The 21,234-nt window shown below is 41.4% G+C and overlaps 1 protein-coding gene across 1 annotated transcript in view; it reads right to left on the bottom strand.

Moving 5' to 3' along the window:
- LMBRD1 (LMBR1 domain containing 1) overlaps nucleotides 1-21,234 on the bottom strand; it is a 262,882-nt gene that overhangs the window by 156,031 nt on the left and 85,617 nt on the right. Inside the window, 2 exon segments of the mRNA XM_030195170.1 lie at nucleotides 67-140; nucleotides 16,889-16,977. Of these exon segments, the coding sequence (XP_030051030.1) occupies nucleotides 67-140; nucleotides 16,889-16,977 (163 nt within the window).

Genomic DNA, 21,234 nt, shown 5'->3' on the forward strand with positions numbered 1-21,234 from the left:
AGTCTCTGGAAAAATATATACCTGTAAATCAAGAGACACAGATTAGAAAGGAAAGATAAAACTCACTGTGTAGATGATAGCTGCCACCATTCCTATCACGGTCAAGGAACTAATGGAAAATGACAGCGCAGTCAAACCATCTGCAAAAAAAAAAAAAAATAGAGAACAGCTTACTAAAAATGTAGGTACAAAACCTATGTCTTCAAAGTAGCATGACTGATCATTTGTATTTCTCTCTAATATTTTAAATGGTGAAATTTAGTCATACTTGTTAATTTCCTTTCCTTGAATCTTGTAATACCAATCCAAACAAGTGGGGTGTGTCCCTTTCCTAGCAGCAGATAAAGGTAGAGATACTGAACATTTCCAGTGGCATCACCAGTATATGGGCTGGTGGCTTCTGGAATTCTCCAGTATGCTACAGCCAAAGCAGAATTAGATCTATGATATCTCACCTGACAGCCGCAGCTAACCACTGCAGCATAAAGCAGAGAACTCCATAAGCCCCTCAGAGCCAAAGCCTTCTGGGACAAGTCCTGGACTGGTGTGGCAAGACTTAAAGAAAGAAAATTAACAAGTATAACTAAATTTCACCTTATTATCCCTGCTATACCAGTCCAAAAAGTGGGATGTATCCAAGTAGACTCGCTGGGAAGGGGAAGACAAGACCCCCTGAATAACGCTCTGCTAAAGGCCAACTCTCCACTAGCTAGCACATGAGGCCTGTAATGCTCCATAAACAAATGAAGCAATGACCAAGTTTCCACTCTGCAGATATACTCAAGAGACACTACCCAGGCTTCGGCCCAGGAAGCAGCTTGTGCCCAACTAGAGTGAGCTCTCAAGTTTCTTGGAACATGCTTACGTCTACAAATGCGCACAGCCTCAATGGGCACCTTCACCCAGTGAGCAAAGATGAAGACCTTGTGCAGAACATAGAAAAGAACAACTGATCTGAGAAGCAGAAGAAATTTGTTTCCTCCAAGTAATGGAGTAAAATTCTCCAGGCGTTCAACTTGTGGAATCTCTTTGACTGCGCCAGTTGAATCAGGTGGTAATCTTGCCCAGGAAAAAAGGCAAGATCACCACCTGATTCTACCAACAGTGATCTCCCCATTCCATATGAAAGGAACCGTCTGAATGGACACCAATTCTTCCAAAGAGACAACATGGGTCAAAGCAAGACAAGGGCTACAAATTCAGAAACCCTCTTAACAGATACAATAGCTACTAAAAAGACCAACTTTAGAATGAGGACCCTCAGGGAGGCTGCCTCTAGCAGCGCCAAAGACGAACCTGACAGCACATTAAGGACCAGATTCAGATCCCACAAAGGAAGATAGTCTGACAGGGATATGTAGTTGCGAGACCCAGCACAAAAAAGACACATACCCCAGGAGTCTATATAGTGCAACTTAAGTTGCACACACAAATCCAGTCGTATTCTGGATTTGTGTGCGCAAATTAGTTAACAAGCCAATCAACACAGATAATTGACACTTAAGCAATTTTTGATACTAATTTGCATTAATTAGAATTTATGCACAGAATTGTCTAAGCGAATTCTACAATGTGATGCGAATAAAGTCTAAGTCGCATAGTTGAAAAGAGGGCATGGCCATGGGTGGGTCGTGGGCATTTCTCAAATCTGTGCACGCTGTTATAGAATACACTCGGTCCACACGTAATTTAGGCATCGGCATTTACACCAAGTTTTATTTGATATAACTGAACGCAACTAAATTTAGATGTGCAGACGGGCGCTCAGCGTATTCTATAAACTGCGCAGAAACATAGGCTTATTCTATAAAGTACACCTAAATTTAGGCAAACTTCATAGAACACACCTAGGAATATTTTACTTCGGTGCTAATTTTTTTAGGCGCCATATATAGAATCTAGTCCATAATATCTAAGTGAGCTGCCAAGGAGATCCCAAGACCTTATCTTTAACAGGAAAGTGTCATCTGAACCTTCAAGGAGTTAAGGTCCAATCTCTCATCAAACTCTGAAGAAATGCCAGGACATCTGGGATCTGCACTTTCCAGGGGAAGAGAGTGCAATCAACACACCAGCTGTCAAACACCCGTCAGACCTGGATGTATGCAATTAAAGATGGAGGATTTCCAGGATTTGAAAAGCATGGAAATCAGAGAAGATCCCCCATTTCATGAGGCAGTGCCTTTCAAGGGCCAAATCATATGCAAGAAGGGATCAGCGTCCTTCAGTTCCACTGGATCCTGCCTCAATAGTCTTTGACTAATGGGAACAAAAAAGTGGAGGCTCTGTCAGCAGGCGACCAGATTTGCATACTACAGCTTTTGAAGCCAGTCCAGGGCATCAGAAGCACCAGGCACAGGTTGTGAGCTACTCTGCACAGAACTAGGAATTATTAGGAAAGGGATTGAAAATAAGACAAATAATATTATAATGCCTCTGTATCATTCCACAGTGTGACCACAACTTGATGTGCAATTCTGGTTGCTGTATGTTAAAGATATCCAAAAACAATAAGGGGAAAACATCAATCCAGAAATAATAATGTCAAAAGAAAAAGTAGTAATAATGTGGCAAACACTGAAGTTCACACAAATCAATTATCTAGTGTGTTTTAATCTTCGTAGACCTAACTCTATCCAGTGATAATAAATCTCCAATATACACCATGAGACAGCAGATGTCATCAGAGAATGAGCTAAAGGATCTCTTATAGCGCACAGCTATTCCAGATCTAAGCTCTAAAGGCTTCATCAATCATTTGCCTCAATAGCTTAATTCAAGCTTTCATTTAAAAACAAAAGAAATACCATTTATCAGATTCAAACTTCAAAAACATTGAATACTTAGTTTTCTTATGTTCCAGAGTGGACTACTTTCCTATATAATAATTCTCACCTCCAACGTTCTAATCTTGCTGCCTCAGACCGTGGCTCCTTTGGAGTTGGTCTGCTAGGCTCCGTAGATCTCGCTGACGTCACTGGACCCATTATGACACGCAACCAATGGAGGCACAGGAAAACATCAAAACCCAGAGAGTCGGCGGGGAGGAGGAAGAGAAAAAGAGAAATGTAAAGAAAAAAACAGCCAGCCAGCCAGCCAGCCGCGGATACTATTATAATAACAACCGCGCTCCCGCTGCTTTCTTCCTTCAACACCAGCCTCTATTGTGCTGAGAAAAGAGGCCGAATCACCAAGACAGGATTTTTTGTTGCCACATGCGCTGCTCCGAAGCCTTTTCCCGGCACCAACATCAAGTTGTCTGCGAGCCCCGTCACTGCTTGCACTGGACGTGAGCTGCAACTCAGGAGTAAGCAATAAGGAGGGTTAGATTGAGAACAGCAGGGGATGGGGTAAGCCCAGGTTTGTTAACTCTCCTTGGGTGAGCCTATCTAGCCCATAGTAAGGGTTTAAGCCAGTAGGTGGAGCTTGCCGGCGTTGCAGCCATTTTCCTTCACCCAAAACAATAGCAAAAAGTTATTACGAATAACGGACTGTCTCTATGCGTGGTCCATCTGTAAAAAGGGGGAGAGGAGGGACGCTGGGCATGGGAGGGGGGGCAGGGGAGATGGAGGGGGACGGGTGTCCAGGGACCTGATGGGGGGGGAGGGGGTCCAGAGACCAGAGGTGGGGTGGAAAGGGGTCCTCAGACCATAAAGGGGGAGAAGGGGGCGAAGGGGGGCCCTGAGAGAGGGGGTGGGGCACTCACTCACTGTCTCTCTCTGACACACTCTCTGTCTATCACACAGTCTCTATCTCACACACTCTCTCTCTCACACAAACACATTCCATCTCTCTCTCTCATTCTCTCTCTGACATACACACTCCATCTCTCACTACTATTTTACTACGCCTTGTAGCGCTATAGAAATGCTAAATAGTAGTAGTAGTAGTAGTAGTAGTAGTAGAGACCGAGCAAGAAAATAGTTCTATACTAGTAAAAAAAGGCCCGTTTCTGACACAAATGAAACGGGTGCTAGCAAGGTTTTCCTCGGAGTGTGTATGTTTGAGAGAGTGTATGTGAGAGTGACTGTGTGTGAGAGAGAGAGTGAATGTGCGAGTGTGTGTGTGTGTGTGTGTGAGAGAGAGAGAATGAGTATGTGTGCGAGTGTGTCTGTGAGAGAGTGTGTGTGTGAGAATGAGAGTGTGTGCGAGACACAGTGTGAGAGTGTTTCACACAAATACAGTGTGTGCGAGAGATAGAGTGTGTGTTAGACACAGACTCTCTGTGAGACTGAGTGTATGAGACCAAGAGAGTGTGTGAGTGAATGTATGACACATAGAGAGTGAATGTGATACAGTGTGAGACATAAAAGAGTGTGTGAGAGACAGTGTGTGAGAGTGAGAGAAAGACATTGACTGTGAGAGAGAGAGAGAGAGAGAGAGTGTATGAGAGAGAGAGAGTGTGTGTGTGACTGAGATACCTCCCCCTCCTCTCAGGTGTCAGGCCCCCCCCCCTCCCTTCCTCTCTGGTGTCTGAGCGTTACTGTGAAGGACACTGAGCTCTGGCTGTGCTTCAAAGAACTGACCAATCCTATTTAATAGAATGCACCTCCAACATTCTGAAGCCGAGAAACCTCGTGTGGTTGGTCACTTCTGCTTGTGACAAACCCGGAAGTAAGTGATGTCAATTCAGGAGATGGATACAGAGAGCAGCAATGCCTCAGCCATGCAGTCAGCTTCAGAATGTTGGAGGTGCGTTTTATTATATAGTATGTGTTTCCCTTAAAAGGGACTGTGAAGCCAATATAATGTTCAGTATTATGAATAGCCAAGCGACGGTGCTCAAGTCCAAAGTGTCATTTCATAATGAGCAGTAGAGGCAAAACATCTATCAACCAGGTAGGCATAGACTCTACTGACATGCAGTACTTCCACCAAGTCAAGAGGCTCATGACACACAATACATTACAGCAGTATCTACGAGAAATTATGCCATCCAGAGAATGGACCAAAAGGAAACAAAAAGAAATTCAATTACCATAAAGGGACGGGTTTCTGGTCTGCCAGGACTAAAGGAAAGAAAATTATCAGGTAAGGCAATTTTTCATTCCTTATCATCCATACTAGACCAGCCCAGCCCAGCCCAGAACAAGTAGGATACAGCAAAACAGTTCTCAATAGGGTAGGAGTAAAACATGAAGTCCAAACAGTAGGGAGTGCAAAGACCAAACATGGTGGTGCAGCAGCCAACGTATCGAAGCCAAGATGGAGCCTCTCTCTCAAAAAGAAAGTATTAACCCCTGAGGAAGAAGAGCTGAAAAACAACAACATATAGAAGCTGGAATTTATGCAAGAATGAACAGAAAAAATCATCCATGAAATAATGATCTGATCCAACTGCAGGACATGATCCTTTATCAAAATACAACAGGCATTGAAGGAAGCAAGGAATGCAGTACCAGAGATAGTCTGCTAGGAAAAAATTAACTATGAAGATCCAACCAAGCAGCCTAAAAACTGCAATGAAATGTGTTATTTTGATACCCACGATGTGGCCCCAAACACACACAGTCTGCTAGGAAAAAATTAACTATGAAGATCCAACCATGCAGTCTAAAAACTGCAATGAAATTTGTTACTTTGATACCCACGATGTGGCCCAAACAAACACACACAACACAGCCATTAAAAGGTGGAGAAAAAAAAGCCTCAGTAACGCCACCCAACCAGCCTGAAACAACAAGCTATAAGGCGTGGGCCTGGCGCACCATCATATGGCTCAAAAAAAACCTCCACTACTTATTGTGCTGAAGTGTTTGCTGAACTGTTTCAAACAAAACTAATAAGGTGACAAATGTGCGTATACAGTGGTGGAAATAAGTATTTGATCCCTTGCTGATTTTGTAAGTTTGCCCACTGACAAAGACATGAGCAGCCCATAATTGAAGGGTAGGTTATTGGTAACAGTGAGAGATAGCACATCACAAATTAAATCCGGAAAATCACATTGTGGAAAGTATATGAATTTATTTGCATTCTGCAGAGGGAAATAAGTATTTAATCCCTCTGGCAAACAAGACCTAATACTTGGTGGCAAAACCCTTGTTGGCAAGCACAGCGGTCAGACGTCTTCTGTAGTTGATGATGAGGTTTGCACACATGTCAGGAGGAATTTTGGTCCACTCCTCTTTGCAGATCATCTCTAAATCATTAAGAGTTCTGGGCTGTCGCTTGGCAACTCGCAGCTTCAGCTCCCTCCATAAGTTTTCAATGGGATTAAGGTCTGGTGACTGGCTAGGCCACTCCATGACCCTAATGTGCTTCTTCCTGAGCCACTCCTTTGTTGCCTTGGCTGTATGTTTTGGGTCATTGTCGTGCTGGAAGACCCAGCCACGACCCATTTTTAAGGCCCTGGAGGTTGTCACTCAGAATTGTACGGTACATGGCCCCATCCATTCTCCCATTGATGCGGTGAAGTAGTCCTGTGCCCTTAGCAGAGAAACACCCCCAAAACATAACATTTCCACCTCCATGCTTGACAGTGGGGACGGTGTTCTTTGGGTCATAGGCAGCATTTCTCTTCCTCCAAACACGGCGAGTTGAGTTCATGCCAAAGAGCTCAATTTTTGTCTCATCTGACCACAGCACCTTCTCCCAATCACTCTCGGCATCATCCAGGTGTTCACTGGCAAACTTCAGACGGGCCGTCACATGTGCCTTCCGGAGCAGGGGGACCTTGCGGGCACTGCAGGATTGCAATCCGTTATGTCGTAATGTGTTACCAATGGTTTTCGTGGTGACAGTGGTCCCAGCTGCCTTGAGATCATTGACAAGTTCCCCCCTTGTAGTTGTAGGCTGATTTCTAACCTTCCTCATGATCAAGGATACCCCACGAGGTGAGATTTTGCGTGGAGCCCCAGATCTTTGTCGATTGACAGTCATTTTGTACTTCTTCCATTTTCTTACTATGGCACCAACAGTTGTCTCCTTCTCGCCCAGCGTCTTACTGATGGTTTTGTAGCCCATTCCAGCCTTGTGCAGGTGTATGATCTTGTCCCTGACATCCTTAGACAGCTCCTTGCTCTTGGCCATTTTGTAGAGGTTAGAGTCTGACTGATTCACTGAGTCTGTGGACAGGTGTCTTTCATACAGGTGACCATTGCCGACAGCTGTCTGTCATGCAGGTAACGAGTTGATTTGGAGCATCTACCTGGTCTGTAGGGGCCAGATCTCTTACTGGTTGGTGGGGGATCAAATACTTATTTCCCTCTGCAGAATGCAAATAAATTCATATACTTTCCACAATGTGATTTTCCGGATTTAATTTGTGATGTGCTATCTCTCACTGTTACCAATAACCTACCCTTCAATTATGGGCTGCTCATGTCTTTGTCAGTGGGCAAACTTACAAAATCAGCAAGGGATCAAATACTTATTTCCACCACTGTATAAGTAGAACACAGAATACAGATTCAAATCCTTTCAGTTCAACTCAATATCATTCCAAGTCAATTCAGTATAAATCGACAATCATGGTGAGACAGCCCCACAACACTTATCTGAGGATTCTTCTACTGTCTCCTGTTCTCATAGCACTCCGCTGCCAATCACTTCACCATCCAGTCTATTCATACAAAACAACCATCCTTCATTTTGGATGAATACACTGGATGGTACAATGATTGGCAGCTTGGCAGCGGAGCAAATTGGATTTAATTAAAATTTACACATGTAAATTTTATGCGTGTTTCCAAAAAGGGGGTGCAGCCATGGGAAGGTTATGGGCAGATCTGAAGCATTCCTTTAATTTATGTGCATTGTTACAGAATAAAGGGGATCCACGCCTAATTTAAGCATGGGGATTTATACCAAGGTTTTGTTGGTATAAATGTTGCACCTAAATGTAGTTGCAGTTCCCAGTGCTAAGCGCTATCCTATAAATGGCACCTAACTTTAAGCACCATTTATCGAATAGCGCTGTGGTATTTTAGACAACATTTATAGAATTTAGTCTCATATGCTTAATTCCTTTCATAGAAGAATAGTATAGAAAATACGATCAGGATTGCTTAATGGAGCAAATTCTAAACGTTCAACCAAATAAGCTGAACCAAAATCAAAATAAGCCCTAAAAACAAATGTATATAGTTTAATTTTCTAGCCTCTATAGGCAGCCAGTGTATCATAGTCAGAAGGTAAGACACTATTATATTTGTTTGCTACGCAAATCATACAAGCTGTTGTTATTTTGTAACTTGTTTAGCTGAGCAACCTACATATAAAATATAACACTAATCTAGGTGCAGTCGTGCACTAGAGCTGGCTGGTACATCGGTATCCTACAGCAGGTGGTGAAGCCGTGCACTAGAACTGGCTGGCATGGTTGTAACCTAGAGTTAGCTGGTGTGGCTGAGCAATACAGTTAGCTGGTGTGCCTGAGAGCTAGAGCTAGATGATGTAACAGAATATGGCTGGTTCGTGCCATTGTGCACTATCACTGGCTGAAGCAGATTGGTGCAGTATGCCATCTGAAATGCAGCTGTCCAATAGAATTAGAAGCGATGGTACCACTTAGATAAAGTGGTGGCTGGAGCTGGTACACAATAGTTTCCTCCAGTGTCAGTGCTCAATACTTGCTGTGGAAAAACCAAATAGCTAACAATTAACACTGTAGCATAGAACTAGCTGTTCCAGCCATGCAATGAACTTCTTCTCACAGCAGACAATAGGGAAGAGTGAAGTAAATACTACTGTTTTATTAAAATTCAATTAACTTTGTATTTCAAATTACTATGTAAGCCACATTGAGCCTGCATTATGTGGGAAAGCGCGGGGTACAAATGTAATAATAATAATAATAATAATAATAATAAAATATGTCCAACTTGAAATAGAGCTGAGTTCTAGAGGTCTAATATTACGAGCCAGTCTTGAACCTGTGACCTTCAGTTTGGAAGACAGTCACCATCCAAGGAGCAGCTATCCTCTCTTTCAAAGCACTGTAACACAGCACCTGAAGACAATTGTATCAAATCATGGCAGAACTGAGGTCCCCATTATTTCATGATTACCATGAAGACAAGGAGAGAAATGGAAAGAGTACAAATAGCCTCAAAAAAATACTCCTGATGGATATAACTTCTCACAGAAACATAGAACCAATAGCACTAAGTTAGACTCTGTACCAAATTCCTTTGTAAAGTTTCTGAAAGAAGGAATACCTGCACTGCCAATATAAATAGAGTTCTGGTAACAAAAAGAATTTTCCACAAATGAACTGAAGGAAAGATTCTGTGTGTGTCTGTGGAGCACTATAGGCGCATTAGTGTTTTTAATGCACATTAATGGTTGACGCATGTTAAACGCTAATGTGTCTAAAGGAGTGTATTGGCGTTAGCCTTTAACACGCCTTAAAGTTAAAGGGGTGTTAAAAACGCTAATGTGCCTTAGTAAACATACCCCTTAGGACCCTATTTACTATGCCGCACTACAGGCGTGCTAGCATTTTTAGTGAGTGCTAATGCTAGAGACACCCATAGGAATATATGGGTGTATCTAGCATTAGCACACATTAATTTTTAGCAAATGCTAAAAACACTAGTGCACCTTAGTAAACAGGGCCCTTAGTAAAGAGAAATAAAGAGACAGACTGCCACTTTTGTTTTGATAGGAGGCAAAGAGAATAATGTGCAGTAACTTCCTCACAAATAACTGAAAGGAGAAATTATTCACAAAAGTACAAAAATCCCTTAAATCCACTGGTACAAAAAGCAATATTAAAAATCCAAAACCAAGGATAGTGTGTGTCACAAAAATCTAAACCAATGATATATATTATGTATTTAACTATTTTGAAGAATGGAGAAGCTTCAGACTCATCCACTCCACAACCTTGGTTTTCACAGCCAATAATTGGGTGGATACTTTTGCTCTCTTTCATAGGGCGTAAACTCCAGTGCATATACACAAAACCAAAATTCCTTAGTGTTCAATTGTGTTCAAAAGTGCTTACTACTGAACATAAGAACATAAGTATTGCCATACTAGGACAAACCGAAGGTCCATCAAGCTCAGCATCCTGTTTCCAACAGTGGCCAATCCAGGTTACAAGTACCTGGCAAAATCCCAAAACAGAACAATACATTTTATACTGTTTATTCTAGAAATAAGCAGTGGGTTTTCCCCAAGTCTATTTTAATAATGGTTTATGTACTTTTCTTTTAGGAAGCTATCCAAACCTTTTTTAAACACCGCTAAGTTAACTGCTTTTTACTACATTCACCGTTGAGTGACAAAATATTTTCTCAGATTCATTTTAAATGTACTACCTTGTAGCTTCATTGCATGTCCTCTAGTCCTAGTATTTTTGGAAAGAGTAAACAATCAATTTACATCTACCCGCTCCACTCCACTCATTATTTTATACACCTCTACCATATCTCCCCTCAGCCATCTTTCGCCAAACTTAAGAGCCCTAGACACTTTAGCGTTTCCTCATACGGAAGTCGTCTCATCCCTTTATCATTTTCGTCGCCCTTCTCTGTCCCAATCCCCTGCTATTCTTTAAATATAAAATCAGTGTGAAACAAAGCCCAACTTGTCGGAGACTGGCTCAAAGAACATCAACCAAGCTGTTTATTTTTATTGAAGACTTGGACTCTCTCTCTAATGATGATCCTGTTCTGAAGGAAATTTGGAAAAAGGTAAACCAGTTGATGTAGTGTATCTAGATTTTCAGAAAGCTTTTGACAAAGTTCCTCATGAGAGACTCCTGAGAAAAAGTCATGGGATAGGAGGCAAGGTTCTTCTGAGGATTAGGAATTGGTTATTGGACAGAAAACAGAGAGTAGGTTTAAATGGCCATGTTTCCCAATGGAGGAGGATGAATAGTGGCGTGCTGCAGGGATCTGTACTGGGACTGGTGTTACTTAACATATTTATAAATGATCTGGAAGTTGGAACAACGAGTGAGGTGAAGATATTTGCAGAAATTCTGAAAAATTGCAGGAAGACCTTAGGTAAATGGAAGACTGGGCATCCAAATGGCAGGTGAAATGTAATGTGGACAAATGCAAAGTGATTCACATTGGGAAGAATAATCTAAATCATAGTTGTCTGATGCTAGGGTCCACATTAGGAGTCAGCACTCAAGAAAAAAATCTCTAGGTGCCATTGTAGACAGTACGAAATCTTCTGCACAGTGTGCGGCAGCAGCCAAAAAACAACAAACAGGATGCTAGGAATTATTAGGAAAGAATGCCAAACAAGACCAAGATTATTATAATGCCTTTGTATCACTCCATGGTGCGACCTCACCTTGAGTACTGTGTTCACTTTTGGTCGCTGTAGCTCAAAAAAGATATAGCAGAATTAGAAAAGGTTCAAAGAAGATCGACCAAAATGATAAAGGGGATGGAATTCTTCTCATATGAGTAAAGGTTAAAAAGGTTAGGGCTCTTCAGCTTGGAAAAGAGATGGCTGAGGCCGGGGATATAATTGAGGTGTACAAAACCTTGAGTGGTGTAGAATATGTAAAAGTGAATCGATTTTTTCACTCTTTCAAAAAGTACAAAGACCAGGGGACAGTCAATTAAACTACATTTAAATACTTTTAGAACAAACAGGAGGAAATAGTTTTTCACTCAAAGAATAGTGGAACTCGTTGCTGGAGGATGTGGTAACAGCAGTTAGTGCATCTGGGTTTAAAAAAAAGGTTTTGACAAGTTCCTGGAGGAAATGTCCATATGTTATTGAGATGGACATGGGGGAAGCCAATGCTTGCCCTGGGATTGGTAGCATGGAATGTTGCTACTAATTGGCTTTATGCCAGGTAATTGTGACCTGGATTGGACACTGTTGGAAGCAGGATACTGGGCTAGACAGACCATTGGTCTGACTCACTATGGCTATTCTTATGTTCTTATGTCCACCTGGTTACAAGATTAAATTATTGTCAAGACAGGGAAGAGGGGGTTGGAATTATTCTGGTTATAACAGATTTTATGGAACTTAGGGCCTCTTTTACAAAGCCGCGCTACCAATTCTCAGTGTGGCAAATGAGAGGAAGCCCATTCATTCCTATGAGCTTCCTCTCATTTGCCATGCGGGATTCGTTAGCACAGCTTTGCAAAAGAAGCCCTTAATGTTATAGAATTTGTAAGTCACTCTAATTTGGAAACAGGAGGACATTAATTAAGAGATTATTTCTTTGAAGGAGAATTAACATCTTTACTTTTCTATTGCCCTCCTGGTAAATGGTCCTCTGCTAGAGAAATATTTTATGATTTTGATTTTAGAAACATGCTTCACTCTGATAAGTGTTTTGTTACTTGGGTATATTAACTTGCACTTAGAGAATTCTTTGGACCGAAATGTAGTAGATCTTTTTACTTTTTTGTGTAATTTTAATTTTCAGTTACCTCCTGTTCAAACAACTCATGAAAAATGACAACAACGATCTATTTTCAGCCTCAACTAAGTCTAATTATAGTATTAATATTTCAGATTCTATTTGGTCCAAATCCCTTTGAGCCGACCAATTTATTTAAACTGGTTGAAAATAAAGAAAGTTAAGATTAGAAAACAAACTACACTATTCCACAAGAAAGAGAATTGACAGCTCACTTTTTTGGAATGCAATTAATTTTAAAGAGACTTCTGATACAGTATCTTTTATTATCAACTAGAATTGTGTAGGAAAAATGTTTTGAATAACCTAGCACTATCATATATGGGAAAAAATAGGTTACAGCTAGTAACAAATTGTTCAATTCGGATCTTTTAGCTTTAAACAAAAAGCTTGTAACCTGGAAAGAAAATGAAAAAAGTCTCTGGTAGCCAGAACAAATTGCTTTGGAACAAGGCCATCCTAGATTATAAACAGAAATTAGAAGAGACTAGGGGCCCTGCTTACTATGCCGCCTTATAGGCGTGTTAATGTCTAACTATGCATGCACCTACAATATCCCTACAGGCTCCTACACGGTTAGCGTGCACATTAATTGTAGGCATGTTAAAAACGCTAACGCGCCTTAGTAAACAGGGCCCTAGGAAAGAATTCTATTCGAAGATAACAGGTGAAGAAGTTATAAATACTAAAAAGTTGTTTAAAATCCTTTCCTGTTTAACTAACACTCAAGGATAGCCACCTGAATACTGTTGTTCTTCCTAATGCTAAGTAATTAGTCAATTACTTTCATAAGAAAGTCTGTGAGATCAGAGCTCAATTTACAAATCACCCATGAAAATCCCAATGTATTTATTCTGAACAGAAATAACATTTCAGTAGATATGGTCTTGATGGCATTCTCTCCCCCTACTAGGCCAAACTGAACAAGGTTTATAACAAATATGTCAAATTCTACTGCAAACTGGACTGCTGCCCTTCCTACCTTATAAAAGCAACTCCAACTAAATTTAAGTTAATGGTTCTGGATTGGGCACAAACGTCACCATCTACAGGAAGGTTCCGTATACATATGAAAGATATTATTCTTGCACCAGTTTTGAAAGACCCAAAAGCACCTTGCCATCTTGTGTCCAACTTCAGACCTGTTGCTTCTATCCCAATTTTTGTAAAGATGTTGGAAGGAACTAGTAACTTACACAATTAACAAAATATCTTGAGAAATATGACATTCTGCATGATTCTCTAACCAGGTTTGCATGTTAATTAAGTACAGAGACTGTAATAGGTACCCTGCTAGACCACCTTAGTTGCATGTAAATAAAGGAGGAAAAACATTGGTGTTACAATTTGATCTCTCATCCGCATTGGATCTTGTGGATCATGGTATTTTTCAATTAATTCTGGATGATATCAAAGTTATAATTTTGATAATATCTCAGCTTCATTCATCCTTTGAAAAGGTACAACAATATCTATGTTTAATTGAGGATTGAATGCAACAGCACAATTTAAAGCTATACAAAGAAAAAAACAACAAGATATTAGTGATAGGAAAAAAAGGAAAGGTTTGAGAAAAAAACAACTAAAATTTGGAATGCTATCAGGCACATTATCGAAAGAGAAGGACGCCCATCTTTCGACATAAATCGGAAGATGGGCGTCCTCACAGGGACGCCCAAATTGGTATAATCGAAAGCCGATTTTGGGTGTCCCCAACTGCTTTCCATCGCAGGGACGACCAAAGTTCATGGTGGCGTGTCGGAGGCGTAGCAAAGGCGGGACTTGGGCCTGCTTAACACATGGACGTCCTCGACCCATAATGGAAAAAAAAGGGCGTCCCTGATGAGCACTTGGACGACTTTACCTGGTCCTGTTTATTTTCACGACCAAGGCACAAAAAGGTGCCCGAACTGACCAGATGACCACCGAAGAGAATTGGAGATGACCTCCCTTTACTCACCCAGTGGTCACTAACCCCCTCCCACCCTCAAAGAACATCTTTAAAAATATTTTTTGCCAGCCTCAATGCCCTGGAGCAGTTTAGTGGGTGCAGTGCACTTCAGGCAGGTGGACCCATGCCCATCCCTCCCTACCTGTTACACTTGTGGTGGTAAATATGAGCCCTCCAAAACCCACCACAAACCCACTGTACCCATATCTAGGTTCCCCCCTTCACCCGTAAGGGCTATGGTAGTAGTGTACAGTTGTGGGTAGTGGGTTTTGGGGGGATTTGGGGAGCTCAGCACACAAGGTAAGGAAGCTACGTACCTGGGAGCAATTAATGAAGTCCACTGCAGTGCTCCCTAGGGTGCCTGGTTGGTGTCCTGGCATGTCAGGGGGACCAGTGCACTACGAATGCTGGCTCCTCCCACGACCAAAGGGCCTGCATTTGGTCGTTTCTGAGATGGGCGTCCTTGGTTTCCATTAGCACCGAAAATCAGAAACAACCAAGTCTAGGGAAACCATCTCCAAGGATGACTTAAATTTCAGGATTTGAGCGTCCATCTTGTTTCGATAATACGGGTTTCCTCGCTCCTCCATCGGGACATCTTGCGAGGACGTCCTCAGCAAAACATGAGCGTCCCTTTCGATTATGCCCCTCCACGTATGAACTATCAACAATTAGAATACTTGGGGCTCCTTTTACAAAGCCCCACAGCAATGGATTTCATCGCATTTGCTATGCCAGAATCATTAGCGCGGCTTTTGGAAAAGGAGCCCTTGGTGTTTTAATTGATCAAACATTATCCTTAGAACCACAGATAAATAATTTGGTTATAAAGTCATTCCACTAGATGAGAAAATTAAGACAGATCTGGAAATTGTTTTGAAGAGTCAAGTTTCAGGCTGTTGACTCAATCCTTAGTACTGTCTTTACTTGACTATTTTAATATTTTTCTGGATTGTCCTAAACTTATGATTAAAAGATTAGAAACTATCCAGAATATTGCTATAAGATTGCTTTTTTTCCTTATCCAGAGTTGAAAGAATAACATCGTTTTTCATTCTTTTACATTTACTTCCAGTAGATGCTCAGATATTGTTTACATTTTATTGTATGCTCTTTAAGATTCGACATGATACGGCTTCTCTATATGTGCATGATGTGGTAATCTTTTCAAGATCTAATTTTCATTCTTTACATGATCTATCTACTTTTGTTCATCCCGACCCTAAAGGGATAAGATCAAAAAAACATTTTGTATTTCTTATTATCCTATCAAGCAACAATGCAATGGAAGAGATTGCCTTCTCATGTTCAATGTATTTTAAATTATTTGTTCTGAATGGTTAGGCTATATCTAATATTTTAACTATTATTGTACTTCTTGGCTGACTGTCCATCTCTTAATTTTAATCTGCAGTAAACTTCTATGAGGTTATCTGTTGAACATAAGAATGAGTTATGTTATCCTTTCCCTGAAGGGTGACTCCTAAATGTGGAACCTTTCAACACATAGCTATACTTTGGGTTCCTCTTCCTTACATGCATCACTTTGCCGTTGTTCACATTAAATGTCATGTGCCATTTGGATGCCCAGTCTCCCAGATAATTATAATAGTTATGATTAATGTGTTTGTTAGAAGTCCTTAGAACATAAGAATACCCATACTGTGTCAGACCAATGGTCCATCTAGCCCAGTATCCTGCTTCCAACAGTAGCCAATCCAGGTCACAAGTACCTGGCAGAAATCCAATTAGTAGGAACATTTCATGCTATCAATCCCAGGGCACGCAGTAGCTTCCCCCATGTCCATTTCAATTACAGACTATGGACTTTTTCTCCAGTATGGATATGAATCATTTGCTTATTAAAAATAGTCCATTTGAAATTTAAAAAAAATAATAATAATCCCTTGAAAAGATTAGGAACAGCTAGCTCTTGGAAAGAGTGAGAGGGTTAGATCATATAGGACAGAGTTCTGTAAAACCTGGTCAGGTTATAGAATTGTACAAGAACTATATAGTTTAAGCTTCAGCTTGTTAGCTAATCAATTTGTCTTTGGTCTTTTCTGTTCTATTTTTATCCCTTTATTTGCTCATTTAGTAGCTGTTTTTTATATTATTGTACTAATCAAATAAAATTAACTGAAACACAAAGGAAATTATTTCAGTAAAACCACATTAAACAGCAAAAGAGAGGGACTGAAAGTATATCAACAGAAGCAACCAAAAATCCAATAAGGTCATTCAAACAACATTATGCAAAGTTGGCAGCAACACAAACAAAGCACGTCCATCCAAAATAATGGCTTCCAACAAACCACCAGATAAAATAGTTTTTTTCTGGTGGTTTGTTGGATGCTATTACTTTGGATGGATGCATTGGGTTTATGTTGCTGCCAACCTTTGCATAATGCTGTTTGAATGATCTTATTGCCTTTGCTGAGAGTACTAATTTGACCCCTGAAGCAGGCACAGCTGGCGCCGAAACACGGCCTATGTCGGGTTTATTACATTAAAGGACTCTCCATTGCTCCAGTCTTGAAGGCTTATTTGTGTTTATTTAGTAAAGCCATATTACAAATAAAACTTACGACTGCTTCCAAATTCTTGGAACAAGAGCTTCACTTTCTCCCACTCTGTGGTATTTTTGTTACTTGGAATATCCATTGGAACAAACGCACTGTAACAGAACGCAACTTGGTCAAATAATTTTAATTTCTCAATATACTTCAAAAACATTTGAAATAAATGCATATATTTCACTCATGCATCCTTTTTTGCTGTACAAGATTGGAGCTTTCAATTATTTTCACAAAAGATTAACCTCCCACAGCTAAAGGTAACAATATCCCTTAATAAAGAAAACTAAACTATAATAAAGTATTCATTTTTAGGAAATATAAATTCATTCCATTTAATTTGAGCTAATTCTAAATAGTAATCATTTTGTAACAGTTTTTTTGTACTTCAAAATTATAGGAACTTTAATGGTGAAATACATATTTTGATAATAATGAACACGGCGATGCTGATCAGGTAATCTGTCAATGTAGAGAATACATTATTCTTTCTGGGTAATCCAAGATAATCAACATGATTCAACAATTTCTAATGAGTATACAGTTTTAAAAATGAAAGTTATCACTGCATTAATGAACTCAGGCCGATGCAAAAAAATTAGCGTGGGCAGAAGCAGGGGGTTGTCAATGCTCAATTTTTCCAGAGTGCGATGCAGAAGCAAAAAAAGTGGGTGTTAGACACCGATACACAACATATTACAATAAATAGTAAGGTGGTTATTAATTATTCCACTACAATGCGAAGAAGCAGGCAGAAAACTAAGGTGAACTCAACGCAAAAAATTGAATGAGGTGGTGTGAAAAGTATTAACTCGGATTTATGGCAGTTTATTCTTGTTTAGTTGAGAGTGTAGTAATAACTATGACCTTTTAAGATAGAAAAAAATGTGAGCTGATGGTTCAGTGGACATGCATGTGCTTGAATGTTTTTTTGCACATATGCACAGATCTGCTGGAATATTTTTCCTGCACATAATCGACACAATTTTGCATAAGAAAGTTTTGTGTTGCTTATGCCCTCCCTAGTCACAGAACGACATTATAGCGCACAAGCAGATGTGTGCCAACACTTTCATTTTTTTGACCCAGATGGAACAGTATGTAGAAAGTTTAGTCAGTCATGCGTAGGTTACTACTACTACTCTGCTATCCTTTCTATAGTGCTAATAGATATACGTAGTGCTATACACTAAATAGATATGAGTGTCTCTGCTCAAAGCTTACAATCTATTCAAGACAGACAAACATGACAAATACAGGATTAAGGAACTATTTATTATCAGTAGAGTTCAAGTGTCTTTCCTTGTACAGTTTTGGGAGCTTTTAGAAATGCACTTTGATATCTTACAGTTTAGTGTCTATTCCTTTACTATTGCTGTCCATGCAAAACCTGACTTCTTGAGGTTTTCAGTTCACTGTTTTGCCTTCATGTCTCTATTACTGGTCTGTGGTCCCTTGTTTCATATTTGTTGTTTTGTTCTAATTTGGAGATCTTGCAGCAGTCCTGTTTGTTCTGTTTTCTTACTAGGTGTGGCATTGGTGTTTTAGGGCCTGGTGTAATATTTACTGCACTGCCTTTTCATGAATAAGGTCTTTAAGGAGTTAGTGGTGGTATGGTACGGTACTGTTTTGAGTGTGTTTTTGCACAAGTTTGTGTATAGTGTGTTGCAGTGGAGGGATTGTGACTTCGAAACTTTTACTTTATACAGGATCTGATGGCTGAGGGCAAGTGGGATGTGTAAGAGAGTGAGCTGGCTGCAGGCCTCTATGGAGGTGTAAGCATCATCTATGAACACTTTTTTAAATCAGTCCACTTTAATTCAACTTACTGCACTCCAGCTTCATCGCATGCCCCCTTGTCCTAGTATTTTTGGAAAGCATAAACAGACGCTCCACATCTATCTGTTGCACTCCACTCATTATTTTATAGACCTCTATCATATCACCCCTCAGCTGCCTTTTCTCCAAGCTGAAGAGCCACAGCCGCTTTAGCCTTTCCTCACAGGAAAGTCATCCCATCCCCTTAATCATCTTCGCCACCCTTCTCTGCACTTTTTCTAATGCCACTATATCTTTTTTGAGGTGCGGCGACCAGAATTGAACACAATACTCTAGGTCCGGTCGCACTATGGACAGATACAGTGGCATTATAATATCCTCATTTTTGTTTTCCATCCCTTTCCTAATAATACCAAACATTATATTTGCTTTCTTAGCCACAGCAGCACACTGAGCAGAAGATTTCAATGTATCATCTGAATGAGGTTCATCTTCAGACTCAAATTTGAAAGATATAGATTGGGCCATCTCACAGACAAACACAGGAAAAGATATACTTTCTGGAGGAGACTTACACCTCTTAGGCGGGAGAGAAGGGTCAGATGGGATTGCCATAGGAATCCTCAGCTGAGAGGTCCTGTGGGTCTTGCTCCGTTTCCCTGATGGTCAAGTCCAACCTCTATCATGACTGTCTTTCCAGTGTATCTTTAGGCTGGGCTGAAACTGGCACAAGCACCCTAAAGGCCTCAATAGACTGTATGCAGTAGTTCGGATTTCCTACTGTAGAGTAGGCTTTGGTACTGCCTCCACTAACAGTCTGTGCAGATGTAAGATCAAGGACATCAAAGGTTCTCATTGAGAAATAAGTTGTAGAAAAGGAGCGCAGTCACTGTGGCATAGATGCTTCCTGTGCATCAATGTCATTGATGCAAGGGAGGTGATGTGCCTAAAGGGAGAACAATGGTGATGCTTCTTAGGTTTTACATGCTGCAAGTTCCTCAATGCATGTGCACCGACAAGGAGGATGTGGCATCCTTACGAGGCCACAGTACCATGTCTGATACTGGACATTCTCAATGCTGTGTTGGTGTACCCTGCCATGCTCGAAGCTGATGCAGAATCAAAACGTTTTTCACGCTAGACTCTGTGGGCTTTAAGTGTCCTTGTTTGCATGTGCAGACAGAGGTCACTCTAAGTCCCAGTGCTCCGGACCCAAGCACTCAACACACCAGTTGTGGGGGTCTGTGACTGAAATGGTCCTATTGCACCGAGTACACTTTTTAAAGCCACTCAGCACCTTAGTTGACAAGCAGAGAAAAACGGCCGACATAAGGTCAAAAGACCTGGGGAGCTTGAATAATTCTGTACACGAAAATGGTTGATGCTTCCAGGTTAAACAGTAGGGCTCAGAGGCCTAAAAATCCCCATAAAAATGAGAAAGTAATTTGAAAAATAAATCTCTATTATAATAAAAGGCACCTTCAACGTTCTGAAGCTGACTCCGTGGCTTCAAGTGAAGGGTTCGTAAGGATTGTTAGGTTCGTCGCTCTGTCACCATCTCGCTCAGCCCTGCCCCGCGCCTCTGATAGGTACGCCGCCCTCGACGTCATTGCGTTTTGACGTCCTCACGTTTCGAAGACGAAGACGGCGGACCTATCAGAGGCGCGAGGGCGGGGCCGACAGAGATGGTTAAAGAGCGACGAACCTGACGAAATTACGAACCCTTCACTTCAATGAAGGCACGGAGTCAGCTTCACAATGTTGCAGGTGGGTGGCTGGAGGGGAGGGGAGAGGAGGGAAAGAGAGGGGGCAACTACCCTGGAACTGGGAGGGAGGGAGAGGGGGGGGGGCAATGATCCAGGAACTGGGTGGGAGGGTGGGCGGCTGGACCCTGGAACGGGGCCAGGCGCACCCAGAAACTGGGATGGATGGAGGGAGGGGGGTGACCCTGAAACTGGGAGGGAGGGGGAGACCAAGAAACTGGGAGGGAGGGGGGGAAAAGACCCTGGAACTGGGTGGGTGGGAGGAAGAGAGGGAGAGCGGACCATGGAACTTGGAGGGGATCCGGACCCTGAAACTGGGAGGGAGGGGGCGCAGGCGGACCCTGAAACTGGGTGGGAGGGTGCCCCTGGCACACACTCTCATTCTCACACACACACTCTCGCACACAGTCTCACTCTTTCTGTCACGCACACTCACACATTCACTCTCCCTCTGTCACACACACTCACACATTCACTCTTTCTGTATCACACACTCTCTCACTCTCACACACACACATTTTCAAAACAGAAAATCATGCAACCTTTTGTTTCGAAAATGGCTATTTGCTAGACATTCCTCTGCTCAGTGCGTCTCTTTTACTACAACAACAACAACAGGAAAAATGTACAAAAACAAGCCTTTGGGATGTATGGGGGCCAGCTTTCTTAGTAGACTAGTCACACCAACATCCCAGCAGAGAAGTGGGGAACCCTAGGGCGGTACTGCAGTGAACATCACATAAAAGGTCCCAGGTACACATCTCATCATTACTCCCTTATATTGTATGGTGAGCCCTCCAAAATCCACCAAAAACC

Source organism: Microcaecilia unicolor, chromosome 3, assembly GCF_901765095.1.
Source record: "Microcaecilia unicolor chromosome 3, aMicUni1.1, whole genome shotgun sequence".
Lineage (NCBI taxonomy): Eukaryota > Metazoa > Chordata > Amphibia > Gymnophiona > Siphonopidae > Microcaecilia > Microcaecilia unicolor.